Consider the following 18,497-nt stretch of genomic DNA (forward strand, 5'->3'; position numbering starts at 1 on the left):
CACAAAAGTAAATTACCAACCTGCTTTCAGGGCTCCAGCAATGCTGTTCTGAAGTTGGTCTGAGGGAGGATATGTTTTCCTCTTCGTTATTTTTAAGCCTTCCCACCCTCCCTTGAGAAAAGCCTGGCCTCCATTCGACAATTCGTCACAGTGGAATGTTACAATACATTGCACAATGGGGAATTCAAATTATATTAGGAACTCAGCATGTGAAGGGCAATGGAGACTAACATGCCGAATCAAACTCTGATCAAGATTTCAATGTACTGCACCATCACACTGCTTATCTTTACTTTTGTTCTTCTTCCTCTTGTGTACCCGGATGCTGTCATGCACCTATCTCATGCACAGTACACTAACATAGAAGAACTTTAGAAAATTGAGGCTGCTAAGTTTCTGTCCTGTAAATCCACATCAAATCTACAGCTGTACAAGAGGCCAAAGCTGAGGGACTAAATTGTCAGTGAATTTCTACCCCATTCTGAAATTGTGCTACGGTAAGGACAATGGTTGCTGTGGTTTTAGAAAGCCTTGGACAAGTACGACCAGCATTGGCGATTATAGGATAGATCTTGAGACCTTGGCTGCTGTGAGTGCAAGTCAGAAAATTGCAGGCCAACTGCCCACAATTTTCCATCTATTAATTTTGATAGATGAAAAATTGCACCACTGTACCTACAATATTTTGATTTGTGCTCAGTGGTTGGCTAGGCACCTCACCACTGACGAGGACTTGAGAATCTACCTTTAGATTTCAAAACGATATTTCTCACATTGGCACAGCAATTTTCAATGAGTGAATATTTAATCATATATGTGTTCCATTGGTTTCATGGGATAGCTGGAGGTTGCAAAAGACTTGGAAATTGACATTTACATCTACAGTATTAAGTTAGCTGTATTTAGAATTTACAGGTATATAGGGCTAGATTTTCAGTTTAGGCAGTTTTGGGGCGCTAGCTTTAGCGCCCGCCCGAAGTTAGCGCCCGCCCCAAAGTAGCGCCCCGTTGCCGGGAATTCAGTGGCTTCGCCCTAAGAGGTTGGTGGAGCGCTAAAAGAGGCGTTCCACTACTCTCTTTAGGCGCTAAGCCGGCGGTCCAGAGGGATAGCGCCCAGGCGGGGCGCAGCACGGGTGCGGTCATTTTTGCACTGACAGCAGACCCCGTGGTGCCGACCAGCTCTTAAAGGGGGAAGGGACGAATTGGTCTGCTGCCACGCCCTGCACACTGCAGCCTTGCAAAGAGGCCTCAACACTACTGCTCAGCCCCAGGGAGTCATGGCAACGCCAGAGAAGGCCCGTCAGCGTGCCCTGCGCTTCTCAGAGGGTGATCTGGACATCATGCTCACAGCTCTGGAGGTGAGGCGCAAGATCTTGTTTCCAGACAGTGGGAGGAATCCAACCCACCACGACTACACCAAAGCCTGGAAGCAGATCGCCCAGAGGGTGACGTTCACCGGCGAGGCCCCCAGGACCCACACACAATGCCGGAAGAAGTACAACGATCTGACCAGGATTGTGAGGGTGAGTAGCCTTTCCAGTCTCCTCCTCATTCTTGCATGTACACCTGACATGATGGGCAAAGGGACCTGAAAGTCCTTTTGGCCAGCCCTCAGCCAGCAGCATTGGGACAGTCATGAGCATCAAATGGCCATTCGGCACTCTACACTTTGGCCAAGCTATTCCACCATGGGAGGCAGTGCACACTACATCAGGGCTTCACTCTGTCCAAGCTATTCCACCATGGGAGGCAGTGCACACTACATCAGGGCTTCACTCTGTCCAAGCTATTCCACCATGGGAGGCAGTGCACACTACATCAGGGCTTCACTCTGTCCAAGCTATTCCACCATGGGAGGCAGTGCACACTACATCAGGGCTTCACTCTGTCCAAGCTATTCCACCATGGGAGGCAGTGCACACTACATCAGGGCTTCACTCTGTCCAAGCTATTCCACCATGGGAGGCAGTGCACACTACATCAGGGCTTCACTCTGTCCAAGCTATTCCACCATGGGAGGCAGTGCACACTACATCAGGGCTTCACTGCGCACTTACAGCCCGTCCTTTCTCTTGCAGGCTAAAGTAGCGTTTAATCGCCAGGCCCGTGCCAGGGGTGGCCGCGCCAAGCTGCAGAAGCTCACTCGGCTGGAGGAGCGCGTGTGTGTGCTCATGGGAGCACGTGTGATTGTCCCCACAGCGTGCGGTGTATCCGACCCTCCACTGCCCGGCAATGGTAAGGACCTCGCCTTTTGGCCCTCTCGCGTCGCACTGGCCCATCCGAGCTACCTCCTTTGCCACTGTCCCACCAATGCGCTGAATCCCACCAGTCCTAACTCCCTCGCTGACGCCGTCTCCTCACTCTGAAGCTACTCTTGTGCATTCCTGCTTTCAGCTGGTGACGACCAGGACCCTGAGGCTGCCAGTGACAGCACCTCCAACCAGGAGGAGGAGGAGGAGCAAGCCGGACCTTCGGGGGAACAGTCACGTCCCGCAGGAGAGGAGGAAATGCTCGACACCTCCTCACTGGACGAGTGCCTGGAGGAACTGTCGCAGGGCAATGCAGCTTCTGGGACCAGTGGCGTCCAGCCACCCAGCAGCCGTGCGCGTGGCCCGCGGCCTTCCCCCCAAAGGGGGGAAGGATCAGAGGGGAGTGCTGCTGCTCGGCACACTCGCCGTCACCAACGCGGCAAGGGTCCCCTAGTTCGGCCCCCTCCTCCCCAGCGGGAGAGTCGCGACTCCAGTCCGGACACCTTCACTTCGGAGGAGGTGCGGAAGCTCGATCAGATGGCCGACGACTCGGACCGGTGCCACACGGAGCTCATGAGCGTGGTGGGGCGCATGCCTGAGGCCATCGAGTCGCTGGCGACCAGTGTGCGCGAGTTCGGGGCAGCAACTGCCGCGACTGGCCGCATGCTAACTGATGCCGTCAAGACCCTGGCGGATGTGATGCGCGCGCACACCAGGACCACAGGGCCACTCACTGCTGCCACACGCGCTGTCTCAGGCAGGCATCGCCAGGGCAGGCGCCGCGCTGGACCATCCCAGCAAGCCGGCCGTCGGCTGATTGCTGCGGATCCTGCAGTGCGGGCCCGGCCGAGTGCCACCGCGCCACAGCACCAGCCAGCGCATCCCAGACGCCAGCTGGCCCACATTGCACCATCCGTCGCCGCCATTCCCCCTCTGGGGCGTCAAGGGCAAGCGGCTGCAGCTGATGGTGGCCAGGCTCAGGCGCGCCACTCAGGAGACGGCCCCTCGAGGCCCAAACGCCGTGTAGGCCGCCCCCCAGCGGCATCTGGCGGAAGGGCATCTGAGCCTCAGGCGCCTTCCCCCAGCCTCGCAGCAGCCACTGGGCAGAGCTTGCGAAGGAGCAGCAGGCAGGGCAGGGGAGGCAAAATGCTGGCCAAGGTCTCGCCCTCGCGGGCCACTCAGTAGAGGGTGTGGCCAGCTTTCCTTTAATATGGCGGTGGCCATCTTTATTTTGCCCATGGTTGTGCTTTTGGAGGGCTTTTTTTTTGCGTTAGGCCGACGTTGAGGCCCGGTTTCAATAAAGGTGGAGTGGCTCCTCCCCAGTTTGTGGGAGTGAGTCGTTTGTTGGGCTTTTTGTGGGGCCCGTTTATTGTTTTTGGGGATTCATGTGGGAAGGGCTTTCCATTTTTGTTTAATAAAAAATTATCTTTATTCATGCAGTCTCCATGGTTGTTCTTCTTAGTGTTTGTTGGCTTCGCCGGCTGAGGGCTTGCGGAGCGGCTGCATTCATCTTCCCTCATGGCCCCTGGCCATTCCCTGACAGGGGGCTTAGAAGTACCGTGTAATAAGGTGGCGTCGTGCGGCCCTTGGCCCTGGTCGCTCCCTCCTGGGAACGTACTCCTGCTCCTCCTCCTCCTCCTCCTCCTCCTCCTCATGCTCCTCCTGCTCCTCCTCCTGAGGTGCTGGTCCAACGTCAGGTGGCAGTGCCTGAGTCCTGCGGATAGCCAGGTTGTGTAGCATGCAGCAAACCACCACAAATTGGGAGACCCGGTCCGGCGAATACTGGAGAGCTCCTCCGGAGCGATCAAGGCAGCGGAACCGCTGCTTGAGGACCCCAATAGTTAGCTCGATGATGTTGCGGGTGGTTTGATGGCTCTCGTTGTAGGCCTCTTCAGCAGCGGTCCTGGGCGCGCGGAGCGGGGTCATGAGCCAGGTGCACAAAGGATAGCCTTTGTCCCCGAGTAGCCATCCTCTTGGGGGAGGCTGTGCCTGGAACATGTCATGCACAGTACTCTGCCGCAGGATAAAGGCATCGTGGCTGCTGCCTGGGAAGCTGGCATTGACTGCCATGATGCGCTGCTTGTGGTCACAGACCAGCTGCACATTCAGAGAATGGTAGCCCTTCCTGTTGCGATACTGCTCGCCATGCTCCAGAGGGGCCCGCAAAGCCACATGCGTACAGTCAATGGCGCCCTGCACCAAGGGGAATTCCCCGAGTCTGGAAAATCCCAATGCGCGCTGATGCTGGCTCTCCAGGGCCATGGGGAAGGAGATGAATTGGCTTCTCCTTCTGAACAGTGCTTCTGTCACCTGGCGGATGCAGCGATGCGCGCCGTACTGGGAGATGTTTGCTATGTCCCCAGCAGCGTATTGGAAGGAGCCGGTGGCATAGAAGTTCAATGCCACTGTCACCTTCACTTCCACCGACAGAGACGTCCTGCACCTGAGCTTTGGCCGCAGATCTCGGCGAAGCAGGTGGCAGACCTCTGCAATCACCTCCTTTCGGAATCGGAGCCTTTTAACACATCGCGCGGCACTCATGTTTAGGTAGGAGCGCTGCTGGCGGTATAGCCTGACTGGGTAAGGCCTACGTGGCCGACGCCTGTAGCCCCCTCTGCCTCTAGCCAGGGCTGCCCCTCTCACAATGCGTCTGCGAGCCCTACGGACATGGAGCTGCAGCTCCGCGTTGGCACCCCATGCAACCCCCATCAAATCCTGGCAAACACTCTAATTTCCAAATGGCCACTTGCAGCGCTGTTGCCTGAGTCCAAAAATACCTGGCTCTTGCTGCTTGAAACCAGTTAGCTATCCTCCTTGTTGTGTCTCCAGAAATGCGTTGCACAAGACTGTTTTCTGAAATAATGGATGGCCTTTATACTGGAGAGGACGTTCCCTTTAATTAGCGCCCCCCGGGGCCCGCGCTGGTTGTGTTGCGTTCCTTTTTCCAAACGCTCCGGCCGCCCGCCGCACAATGGGGCGGTCCGACTGAAGTTTGCAATCGGGGCGGCCAAAGGGCGTTGCACGAGGATGTGACGTCATTTTCTGCGCGCGCAGCCGGGCGGGCGCTAAACTTTGCGCCGGCGCTAACGGGCAACTTAATTTGGGGCGGGGCGCAAACTGCGCTGCGCCCGGGCGCTACACGCATAGCGCCCGGAAATCACTTCTCTTAAGGCGCTAACTGCTGGCGCAAGCAACTGAAAATCTAGCCCATAGTGTTTAACCAAATTCCCATTGGCTCTTGAAGTGTGGAGAAATCAGTGACCTGAATATCTCAGGTTTATAATTTGAAAACTGAATCTCTAGTTGTCTGCTTGCTTGTTCTTAAGAACTACATTCATCTGTACTGTTCTTTGCAAAAGGAGATATAATCTACATACTTTCTGGCACATCTCAATACTGCTTGTTTGTGAGACCTATGCTTGAAAACTGTTCATTATTAGAATTATGGGAAAAACTATAACAATTAGCATTAGTCAGCTGAATATATTTCCTTTATAACGTTAGACAGCATTATTAACACTTGATTTTGTTAGCAATGTATAGTTTTGCACATTTATATGAATGTATGTGATTCACAGAGATGGGAGAGGAATTGTCTCTCCCTTCCATCTCAGTTTATTGCATACATTAAAATATTACAAAATCAATAAACCATTAAGTATTGGTAATGCTGTCGTCAATAAGTCATCCCAAGTCAATTTGACTAGTTTGGGAGAACTTCACTTAGAGGGTTTGATCTGATGCAAAGGTGGCCAACAAGGTGTTTGTTTCTATCATGTATCCTTCAATGTCATAATAGCAACCTAACAGTCGAGGTCATGGTTACTGTTTTCCATCAAAAGATGGGTTTTGCCTGAAGATATTATCTTGCATCTCCTTGAAGGCTGATAAAAGCCCTTCACTGTTTAAAAAAAAAGGATAAATAACAATGAGCTTTAGTTGTTATTAATTCACTTTGTTTATCAATCATATTGAAAACTGAATTCTTAATGTGATGAAGCTTACAGAACTATATAAGGGTGTGATTCTTATCAAATATAACAATATACATGGTATTGCGGTACATATTTTATGATTGAAATTTACTTTAGTTCTAACGTGTGATGACCTCATACAATCTCAGGCAATTTGCCGCCATGCCTTTATACATCTAGGCTCCAGGCTTTAAAATTCCCTCCTTTTACACCACCATTGGCTGCCATACCTTCAGCCACCTTGGCCTCACACTCTGGAATTCCCCCCCCCCCCCCCAAACTCTTCTCTGCCTCTCTGCCCAATCCTGCTTTAACATCCACCTCTTTGACCAAGCTTTTGGTAATCCCTCATAATATCTCCTTCCTTGGCTCATCCATTTTTTGATTATGCTTTTGTGAAGTGTCTTGAGATGATTGCTATGTTAAAGGCACTATATAAATGTAGTTTAAATTTCTTTATGCTTTCGCCCCATTCTATCTCTGATAATTGTGTTACATTTCCAATAATCTACAATAGAAGGTGGCCTCCAAGGCAGTGCAGATAAGATCAAGCAGCTTGGTCTCTGGTCTCAGAAAGATGACCTATGAGGAACAACTTGATAAGCTAGGACACTTCAGCTTTGCAAAAATACATTTTAGAGATGACTTTGTTTAGTTACATACGATACTTAATGAAATAGAGAAAGGAAACCTGAAACAATCCTTTCAGGCACAGGACAAGAGAACAAAGATTTAGGGTTACAAAGGGCAAATTTAGGACAGATGTCAAAAAATATTTCTTTATATAGGGTGATCAATAGCTGGAATAAGTTGTCAGGAAAAGTGATTAAAGCCAGGACACTGGATACATTTAGAAAAGTAACTAGATGGCGTAATTGGAAAACAGTGTGGTTGGTATTCTGAAAAGTAGAGATCAAATGGTTTGATGGGTCTTCATTATCTGACCCTATCTTGTGAATACAATGAAATAGATGCATATTAATTAACTCGGAGGAATTTATAATATTTTACTCATTTAACAATGCCATCACTAGTACATTTGACTTTTTAAGACCTTCCAACATCTAATGAATTATTACATGTGTCATGATATGTACTGGCATCCTTGAAGTGCATTTGCAGTGACCAGTCATGATCGTTTTGTTGTCATTTAAAGTAGGCTGTGCCAGAGTCGATGAGGTATGTGTGTAAATAGAGCTCCTGAGCGTTTCTGATGTTGGAGCTCCTGAGCGTTCCTGATGTTGGAGCTCCCGAATGTTCCTGATGTTGGAGCTCTCAAGTGTTCCGGATGTTGGAGCCCCTGAGTGTTCCTGATGTTGCAGCTCCTGAGTGTTCCTGATGTTTTCAAAACACTTTACATTAGCAACCACCCGGAAGGATATAATTATATTACAATACTTGCAAATCGAGAAATAGACCAAATGCAGTTCAAAGACTACTTTATTCTGAGTATTCTCAGAAAAATATGTCCTAGCTTTGAAATATTTTCAATGAGATAAAAAATCTACCAGAGTTGATTGCAATATCAGTTAATGTGCTATCAAGAACATCTAGATTCGGTGTCTGCTTGCATGGTTACCTAGACTGTAATAATATACTTACCTGTTTGGCTATGTTAGTGTATAATAGAGATGTTCTAGGATTGTTCTTCTTTGTGGATATTTGTCAAGGGACATACTTGAACTTTGGTTCTTAGTCTTTGTAGAAATGGTGATGGCTGGCACCATAGGCCTAGTTTCCGAGTACTGTGGACAATAAAGACAGCATAGAATTTTTTGGTGAGAGGGATTTATCTACTATTTTATTTTTCTATGGATGCAAATCATATACTGAACACCATCCAGGTAATTCACTGATAATTATGAGAGTGTGCCAGGCCTAATACAAGTGACTAATCAGGCATTACCTTCTTTCTTGTTATGTATCCTATATTACAGCTGGTGGTTTGTGAGGTTTGATGAATGATTTTTGTGTCCCCATCCCTTTTGAAAGGGTATCAGAAAGCACTTTTTCTAATCAAACATTAATTTTATTGTTTTCATTGGTTGCTCTATACAGTAATAGCACAATGAATTATTTCACAGGATCAAGTCAAAATAATCACATCAGTGAGTTTGTACCGTATCCATTGTCAGACACAAATAAAAAGCAGCTTGAAGAAAGAACTGATCAGTTATTGATCAAAGGCAAAGGAAAACATGTAAAAAAAGCATCATCCTCATGTCTGAAATTTGCTACATTTTATACTGAACCCTGCACTTTGTACTGTTGTACTCTCTTTTCTTACCTTTCATTGCTTGCCACGGTTGAATTACATTTTGAACTTTTATCTTGAGTTAAGTCGACTACACAGGTATCTTCCAAAGCAGATGCAGCTTCTGTGGAACAATATACATTTCTTAATTTTTAACAGGTACTTTATACAAAATACATTCTAGCCTGAAATTGTGAGATTCTGCTTTGGACCACTTGACGTCCCCAGTGTTCAAACACTCCCCGAAATTTTAATGACTTTTTTTACTGGACCAATCCCTCTTTCGAAAGAACGTGCCTTAGACCATTTCATAGAACACAGAAACAACGGATGTTCTTCCACAGCTAGGCAGGTCCACAATTTGACGAGTGAAAACTGATTTATTGAGCTTACACTTCTAAATGTTCATGGGGATATTGCAGTGATTAGTTGAAGTTTGTGATAGACTAGCAACACGTAACCGGTGCTTGGACTTGATTTTGTCTGACAAAACTGTTTTTTTCTTTTCATTTGCTTTATTTGAGATGTTAGATTAATGGAAGTAATAATGTTTCTATTTGAACCTTATTGTGAAATTCCTTTTTGAAAAATAGACTTTTTGAAGTAATTTTGTTTGGTCTGGCAAACTCATATCCAAATTACCCCTCAAATTTGATGAAACAATTACTGTAGCTGGAAAATAACGATGAAACTGATGAAAGTTGCTGTCAGATGGATTGATTATATTGCATGATTGAGTTTCATAAATATCAGCTCAGAGTTGTCTGCCCTGTGAACACCTTTTAGACCCTGTAATCTCAATGTGATAAATGACCATTAACTAGATGAATTATGATCATGGCTATTTATTAGGCTACCATCACTCAGGTCTCCGCAGCTTTATCTGCTACAATTCGTTCTCTCGCTTCCAAACTAAGGAGTTAATTTCCTCAAATAAAACATTGAAAACATATGAGTATATTGCTTTTGCTGGTATTGTTTCTTTACGGATGCACGATTCGGGTTAGAGTCCAGTCCAATCGAATTCTGACTCTTTCTGGGGACTTTGCCGAGATTGTAGAGTTTTAATTCATTGTGTGCTAAAATTCAAGGACATACTGAACAGGCTTTATGTACACTAAATAATAACCACAAGGTCAATAAAATGATAATTCTAACATTTGGGAAAGTGCTAGAGATAATTGTACAGATGTGATTCTTTGTGTATGAGTGTAAAAGAACATCTCTGTTTTCCATATCAATCTTGGAGGAATCACATCGCTGTGAGGTCACCAGCCCCATTATTTTCCAGTCTAAGTGGCAGCGGTGAGAAGACAGGCGTTCAATCGGGATAGTCGCCAGTGATTTTAATAAGGGGGGGTGGGTCGGAGCTATGGAAATTATCTTTAAGTACTGTTTCAGCTGGGGTAACGATGGAGTGATGCAAATGGCTCAGGAAATTTGGTGTGGCATAAGTAATGGTTTAAGTCACTTACGGCATAATTTCCTGGAAAATCTGCACTCGAATTATGGTGCAGATGAATATCTCGTAGATGCATTGCTATGGTGCAAGTTTTCAGGAAAATCTGGGCCACCAGGGCTGCAATAATATTAAGTTCCTACTGGTGGCAATCTTGAGTTTGTAGAAATTTGACTATTAACCTATTTACTATCCAAAAACAGACTAATTCCACCACAGGTCATTTTTGGGCATGCTCATCATATGTACATGAATACGTTTCTTAATTTTCAGTTTTTATTTTGTTTGACTTTTCAAATCTGTGTGGAGTTTGCACATTCTCCCTGTGCTGCGTGGGTTTCTTCCGGGTGCTCTGGTTTCCTCCCACAGTCCAAAGATGTGCGGGTTAGGTTGATTTGGCTACGATAAATTGACCCTTAGTGTTAGGGGATTAAATACGTGGGGTTACGGGGATAGGGTGGGATATGTGTCGGTGCAGGCTTGATGGGCCGAAATGGCCTCTATCTGCATTGTGGGGATTCTGTGATTCTGAAAGATTACTCAACTGTTAACAAAAATATACAGATCCAAGTGAAAATTAGGGAGAAGGGAAGGAATGTAACTATTTTTGGGGGTGAAAACTGGAGGAAAATTCAATGTTGCAAAAACAACTGAGCAAAAACTTTTATATTTATTCATGTGGAGTTTTATTCTCTTCTCTTTTTTTGTGAATAATAAATAAATGTTAATTGGCCTTATTTCATCAGTTTCAATGAATAGAAATCAAATGGCAGGTGCACGCAATTTTGCAGGTGCCTGCATGCAACATGAATATGTTAACAGGAAGGAAAGAAAACCAATTGTAGGAACATGGGAACAAGAGTAGTCCATTCAGCCCCTCGAGCCTGCTCCGTCATTCAATGAGATCATGGCTGATCTGCGACCTAACTCCACATACCCGCCTTTGGCCCATATCCCTTAATACCTTTGGTTAACAAAAAGTTATCAATCTCCGATTTAAAATTAACAATTGATTTAGCATCAATTGCCATTTGTGGAAGGGAGTTCCAAACTTCTACCTCCCTTTGTGTGTAGAAAAGTTTCCTAATTTCACTCCTGAAAGGTCTGGCTCTAATTTGTAGACTATGCCCCCAGTCCTAGAATCCCCAACCAGTGGAAATAGTTTCTCTCTATCTACACTATCTGTTCCCCTTAATATCTTGAAAACTTCGATCAGATCACCCCTTAACCTTTTAAATTCTAGGGAATACAACCCTAATTTGTGTAATCTCTCCTTGTAACTTAATCCTTGAAGTCCAGGTATCATTCTGGTAAATCTTGCAGGGCTCATCTGGGATCAATCACGACCCACCTGTAGAATACATCTTTCATAATTACAAATGGCAACATTTTCTGTAAGCGAGCTGTGCACTTTTCAGCAGGGGCTAGTGGGAAGCAATCAAGACCACAACATCTGTCTGATTCTTTCCCCCTCCCTATCCCTGAGGAACTAATGCCAACACTACTACTTCCACTGCTGCACTTAGATCCGTTAACTCAGCACAGAGCAGAGATTAACCTGGGACTACCCTGGTCTGTATGGCTCCATACCACAACTGCAGTGCATTTTGGCCATTTAGAAGCATTCAAGCTACACTTGCTGCCCTGTTCTTTCCTTACCAATGTTCCTGTAGTTGCTCTCACATTGTGAAAATGTTGGTTCTCTCCTATTTCCTGTTGCACATCTGTTCAGTCCTTCATTACTCTGCCGGTCAGTGCAGAAGAAGAATGTATGATTCCTAACTGGACTATGACTGAAACCTTCTTTCTTTCTCAGTAACTGAAAGAAAAACTGCACAGTTAGTTCTCAGTTGATCATCCTTAAATTAAAGAGAATTATCCTTTTTAAAAAGAAATAAAGAAATCTGATTAGCTTTGGTATTCTTTAGTTTTATTCCATGTCAGTTGTTTGCCTTTAAATATTTTACTTTAAATAGTGAGTACTGATGACAACATCAGAAGAAATGACTGGGAGAAGTTAACAATGACAGTAGGATAGTGAGGGATCTAAAATAGCAAACACAAAAGATTGCTGGAGCACCTAGGGTCAATGACCACTCAATTGAATTTAATCTAAGCTCCTTCTAACTCAATAATTCTTCAAACACAGTACACCTGTAATTTTCCTTATCTCAACCTTTAGGCGTGATCTTGCCAGCTCTGGGGAGGTGGGTTTGGAGGTGGGACTGCCGGGAAAATGGCAGAATCTGGGGGGGGGGTACCCATCCTGCCCCCAACCCGCCTCTGTGCCATCTTCCCAGGAGGCGGGTAGCTGACCCACGCTGGGTCCCGTCTCCTGGAGGCGGGAAGCGGATTACAGCCACTTAAGTTAAGAGGATTATCCCCATTTTTCCAGCAGAGGTGCGGGCTTCCCAACGTCGGGAAACCCTGCTAGGGTCACCGAGGCGAGCAGTGGGTCTGCAGGGGTCGGAGGGGTCCAAAAGTGTGCTGTGAAGGTAAGTGATGGGTGCAAGTGTGGAGAGGTAAGTGTGTGAGGTGAGTGGAAAGTGATAGAAAATGTTTACTTACCTTTGTTTCTTCCTGCAGGCTTCAACAGTTGGGGAACTGGAGACTTTTGCATCTCACCGGCAGAGATGACAGATGGCTGCTGCATTCTCCGATGCAACAACCATCTAATTTCTGCTCACAAGAGGATCGATGAGTCTTGAATACAAGAACTCATCAAACTACAGAGAATGTCAGTGTTTGACAGCTTCACAGAGCTGTCAAACGATGACAATTCATCTGTCAAAACTTTTTGACAGATGAAACATCATACGTTGATGTTCTCTGTAACTGGCTTCCCCTTAATTGGCCTGCTATTCCCGCTGGGCGGGCTTAACAAGGTCAATCAAGGGAAAATAGCGTGGGTTGGCCACAAGTCGATGGAGGTGGGACTAAAACCCAACAAGCAGCAGTCCCACCTCCAACGCGCTCCCATTGACAAAATCACCCCCATGGTGTCAGGAAGTTCTGCAGCATGAAGATGGAGTACTGCTCGCATGAAACAAAGAGCAAATCTGAGGTTGAACCCAAACCACGCTCACATACCTTGCAGTGTGACATTGACAGCGGCCTGTGAGCATATCCCCCATCCTCCCTCATGGATGGGAATTGTTGGGTGGCAGTTGTGAACCAAAAAGAAAATAACTTAGAACTGGAGTTTAAAAATTGCTTTGAAAAATAGGATTCATAAAGTTTACTCTTTTTGGACTAGTACAAAATTGCCACTGCCATTGTCACATAAGGGCACAGCCTGATTCAGTGGAACATATTAAAATTTGGAAAATAGTTGACTTAATACGTGGCTTGTAAAATACTGTAGATACTTACGTTAGAACTTGATTGTCCTTGTAATTTCTCAGCATTTTCCATTTCCTTTACTCGCTGTAAAATATCAGTTGTTCAGTCATTAAGTAAGAACATAAGGAAGAATGGAATAAGTAAAGGCCATTTGGCTCATCAATTCTGTTCCTTTTGCATGGATCTGACCTATTTAATCTCTCTAGGAAAAGTTCTACAAAGTTTCTCCCTGTGTTCAGGTAAATCAGGTGAAACTCCAAATATTTATCTATCTAACCAGCACGGTGGCATAGTGGTTAGCACTGTTGCCCCACAGCGCCAGGGACCCGGGTTCAAATCCGGCCTCGGATGACTGTCTGTGTGGAGTTTGCACATTCTCCCCGTGTTTGCGTGGGTTTTCTCCGGGTGCTCCGGTTTCCTCCCACAGTCCAAAGATGTGCGGGTTAGGTTGATTGGCTATGATAAATTGACCCTTAGTGTTAGGGGGATTAAATACGTGGGGTTACGGGGATAGGGTGGGATATGTGTTGGCGTAGGGGTAACGGGGATCGGGTGGGATATGTGTCGGTGCAGGCTCGATGGGCCGAAATGGCCTCTATCTGCACTGTGGGGTTGCTGTGATTCTGTGACCACACATTATTCATCCACGATTGGTTTCCTTCCTTGGTGTGGACAGTTCTATGGTTCAATCAGCTCACAAATCATTCTGCTTCAAACAGCATTTAACTAACTCTATCCTTATAACCCTGAATCCCATTTTAACCTAATTCGTCTTTAAGGAGTTAATTTTTTTAAGAATACAACTTCAGTTCTGCAACTCTCTTTGTTAGAGCATGCACCCAACTGAAAACAATAGAGGAACTCCTGCCGTGTAATACCCTAACTGTAATGACTGAACAGCTGGCTTTCAAAGCCTATAATTAGAGACTAAAAACATAGAGAATACACTTTTCTGTACAAGAGTCCAGGTTCGACATAAAAGATTGAGTACCTGTTTCTCTTTAAATATGAACATAACTGAGCCATATGTTGTATCCTTGCCACCCTGTCCTCATTAGTTGCCAAAATTAACATCACATTAACACATCAGAGAGTAAAAAGTTCAATGGTAGCATTAACGGGGGGAAATAGAACATAGTGGGACTTCCACATGACTGTTCATACGTCCATTTCCAACATCCCTGCAATGTACAAGTGTATCTGCTTTGTTGTAAAAGCAGTCCCTTTGAAAACATCACTCTAACAAGCAGTAAGTGAGCAGATACGTATCACAGCAAATGATGGATTACTGGTTCAGGAAACCAGTCTCTTCTTGGTAGTGTTCACATCCTCCCAATTAAACTGGTTGACACCTGATGCTGGAGGATATTAGATTTGGAGATACATCAGCAAGGGGAAGTCACGGATTTTCAGTGCTGAGAACTCTGCAGACACCAGCAGTAGATTGTAGCGTGTGTACTTTTGACAAAGATTGAAACAACAATGAAAACGCATTTAAAGAAAGAACTTGCATTTATATAGCACCCCAACTCAGAACATCTCAAAGCACTTCACAGCCAATGAAGTACTTCTGAAGTGTAGTCACTGTTGTAGCAGAGGGAAATGCATCAGCCAATTTGCACACAGCAAGGTCTCACAAAAAACAAGACTGAATCTCAAAATAATCTGTTTTAGTGATGTATAAATGTTGGCCAGGACACTGCTTTTATTTGAATAGTGCCATGGGATCTTTTACATCAAACTGAAAGGGCAGATAGGGCCTCAGTTTGACATCTGAAAGACAGCACCTCTGACAGCCCTGCACTGAAGTGTCAGCCTAGATTATGGGCTTAACTGTCTGGAGTAGGACTTGAACTCACGCCCTTCTGACTCAGAGGCATGAGTGCTACCACTGAGCCACAGCTGACATCTTTAGGAGGGATATTTTCCATTGAATGCCATGATTAGGTCTGTCTGCATGTGGATATGTATTGGCCACCTACAGAACAAATCTACCTAACCTCGGTGGTGGGCAAATTATTTGAAAAAATTCTGAGGGACAGTAATAATCGTCATTTAGAAGGGCACAGACTAATCAAGGATAGTCAGCATGGATTTGTTAAGGGAAGGTCGTGTCTGACTAACTTGATTGAATTTTTTGAGGAGGTGACAAGGAGGGTTGATGAGGGTAGTGCATTTGATGTAGTCTACATGGATTTTAGCAAGGCTTTTTGACAAGGTCCCACATGGCAAACTGGCCAGAGAAGATAAAGCCCATGGGATCCAAGGGAAAGTGGCAAGTTGGATCGAAAATTGGCTAAGTGGCAGGAAGCAAAGGGTAATGGTTGACGGGTGTTTGTGTGACTGGAAGGCTATTCCAGTGGGTTCCACAGGGCTCAGTACTAGGCCCCTTGCTTTTTGTGGTATATATCAATGATTTAGACTTCCATGTAGGGGGCATGCTTAAGAAGTTTGCAAATGATACAAAAATTGGCTGTTTGATTGATAGTGAGGAAGAAAGCTGTAGACTGCTGGAAGACATTAAATGGACTGGTCAGGTGGGTAGAAAAGTGGCAAATGGAATTCAATCTGGAGAAGTGTGAGGTAATACATTTTGGGAGGGTTAACAAGGCAAGGGAATGCACATTAAATGCTGGGATTCCGAGAAGTGTAGAGGAACAGAGGGACCTTGGAGTGCATGTCCACAGATCCCTGAAGGTAGCAGGACAGGTAGAAAAGGTGGTTAAGAAAGCAAACAGGATACATTCCTTTATTAGCCGAGGCATAGAATATAAGAGCAGGGAGGTTATGTTTGAACTGTATAAAACACTAGTTAGGCCACAGCCAGAGTGCTGTGTACAGTTCTGATCACCACATTACAGGAACGGAGTGACAGCTGCCAACGACCGGAAGCTGGGCAGAAACGTACTGCACATTAATCTTAAACCGGAACCATGATGTTTCTGTTTTTTTTACACAAGCCCGCTCCCTCCCCGGCATTTTTCCCCAGAGCTCGCTCCCTCCCTGGCATTATTCCCCAGAGCCCGCTCCCTCCCTGGCATTTTTCCCCAGAGCTCGCTCCCTTCCTGGCATTTTTCCCCAGTGTTAGATCTGTGATTCTGAGAGTATGATGTTTTTCAATAACCACACGGATGCTGTAACTTAACAATCAACAGGTATTTACTGGAGTAGGGTAGTCTCAAGACTGGGGTACAGAGGCATGCTCAAGGCTTATATACAGGTGTGGTCACGGCCGGTACTACAGTATACAGGAGCTGTAAAAGTAGTTCTCTCTTAAAGGTACATACACTACAATTCCTCCCCTTTTAGATTAGTAGTACCCATAATATTCAAATAACAATTAGTACATTAAACAACAATAGTCCATTTATAGATTCAGTCTTTGGGGCGGCTTCCTGATCCTTTCGGGATAGCGCCTTTCCTGAGGTTCTTGTTCTTGGTGCGGAGGCGATTCTGGCCCCTTTTCATTGGTTAGTTCATCGGGTTCCACTGCTACTGGTTCGGAGGTAGATGATACCGGTATGTCGGGTTCATCCCCAGGTACGCAAGACATGGAGTTGACTCGTTCCTGTGACGCTAAGATCTGATCAACGTGGCATCTCACAATGTTCTCCCCGACATCCACTGTGTACATTAATGGCCCCGGCCGTGTGCATATCGTTCCGGGTTGCCATTTCTCTGTTCGGTAGTCATGGGCCAAGACTGGTTGTCCTACATTGAAGCTCCTTGTCGGCTTCTCATTGATGTGCTGGAATTGTTTATCCTCAACATTTCTTTGCACATTTGGTCTAAGCAAGTCCAGACGAGATCGCAACCTTCGGTTAAAGAACATCATGGCCGGGGTCTGGTTGGTAACTCCATGTGTCACGTTTCGGTTGGCTAATAAGAAATTGTCCACCTTATGCTGTAGTGGAATTTCATCGTCGCACATGGCCTTTATCGCCTTCTTAAAGGTTTGTACGAACCTCTCAGCCAATCCATTTGTGGCTGGATGATACGGGGCGGATGTGTAATGCCTTACCCCATTCCTTCTCATAAACTTTCGAAACTCTTCGGACACAAACTGTGGTCCATTATCAGAGCAAATCTGCTCTGGCAAGGCGTTTCTGGCAAATATGGTCCGTAGGACTGCAATCGTTTTCTCTGTAGTGGTTGAGGACATTTTTATCACCTCAGGCCACTTCGAATGAGCATCCACTGCTATTAAGAACATTGAGTCCATGAATGGACCAGCAAAATCAATATGCACCCATTGCCATGGAGAGGAGGGCCACTCCCATGGGTGTAGAGGGGCATGTGGTGGTGCATTTTGAACCTTCTGGCATCCTGAGCAGCTCTTGGTTAGGTCTTCAATTTGTTGATCGATTCCCAGCCACCACACATAAGCCCTAGCAAGGCTTTTCATTTTCACTCCCCCCAGATGACCTTCCTGCAGCTCATTTAGCACTCTCTCCCTTAACTTGGGTGGAATCACCACTCTGGATCCACACATCACTGTCCCCTGGCATACTGACAGCTGTTCTCTTCTGGATGAGAATGCTGGCAACAATGAGTCGCCATGTGTTGGCCATCCCCTCACCGTCAAATCATATACCCGAGACAGCGTCGAATCATTGCGGGTCTCCTTCTCTGTATCCGCGTTCGTTACTGGCAATCGTTCAATTATTGACGAATAAAATATCTCGATAGGGTCCACTGCTGGTGCTTCCTCCACAGTAGGCAGTGGCAGGTGCGATAGCCCATCAGCGTTTCCATGCTGTTTCGTGCCTTTATATTCTATTTCATATTGATTCGCCCCTAGAAACAGGGACCATCTTTGTAACCGTTGTGCCGTCATCACTGGAACGCCCTTCTTAGGATTAAAGATGGAGACAAGTGGTTGGTGGTCAGTCAGCAAGGGGAACTTCTGCCCATGCAGATAGTGGTTGAATTTTTTTACTCCCCATACTAGGCTGAGGGCCTCCCTGTCAATCTGGGCGTAGTTGCGCTCGGCTGAGGTTAGTGACCGAGACGCAAAGGCTACTGGCCTCTCCAACCCGTCTGGGAATTTGTGCGACAGCACCGCTCCAATACCATAGGGTGATGCATCACATGCCAAACGAATTGGTAGTGCTGGGTTGAAATGGGCCAACACTTCTTTTGATGTGATCAATTCTTTACACTTCTGGAAAGCTCATTAACGTTCGTCATCCCACTTCCATGGTACCCCTGTTTGCAGTA

The 18,497-nt window shown here is 46.0% G+C and overlaps 1 protein-coding gene across 1 annotated transcript in view; it reads right to left on the bottom strand.

Annotated features, from left to right (window-relative positions):
* Positions 1 to 7,837: 7,837 nt before the first annotated feature.
* LOC147112781 (uncharacterized) overlaps positions 7,838 to 18,497 on the bottom strand; it is a 445,258-nt gene continuing 434,598 nt past the window's right edge. Inside the window, 4 exon segments of the mRNA XM_085997401.1 lie at positions 7,838 to 7,967; positions 8,510 to 8,600; positions 11,595 to 11,754; positions 13,308 to 13,361. Of these exon segments, the coding sequence (XP_085853527.1) occupies positions 7,838 to 7,967; positions 8,510 to 8,600; positions 11,595 to 11,754; positions 13,308 to 13,361 (435 nt within the window).

The sequence above is a fragment of the Somniosus microcephalus genome, chromosome 9, assembly GCF_052327205.1.
Source record: "Somniosus microcephalus isolate GS21.2 chromosome 9, FLI_Smic_1.0, whole genome shotgun sequence".
In the NCBI taxonomy this organism is placed as follows: Eukaryota; Metazoa; Chordata; class Chondrichthyes; order Squaliformes; family Somniosidae; genus Somniosus; species Somniosus microcephalus.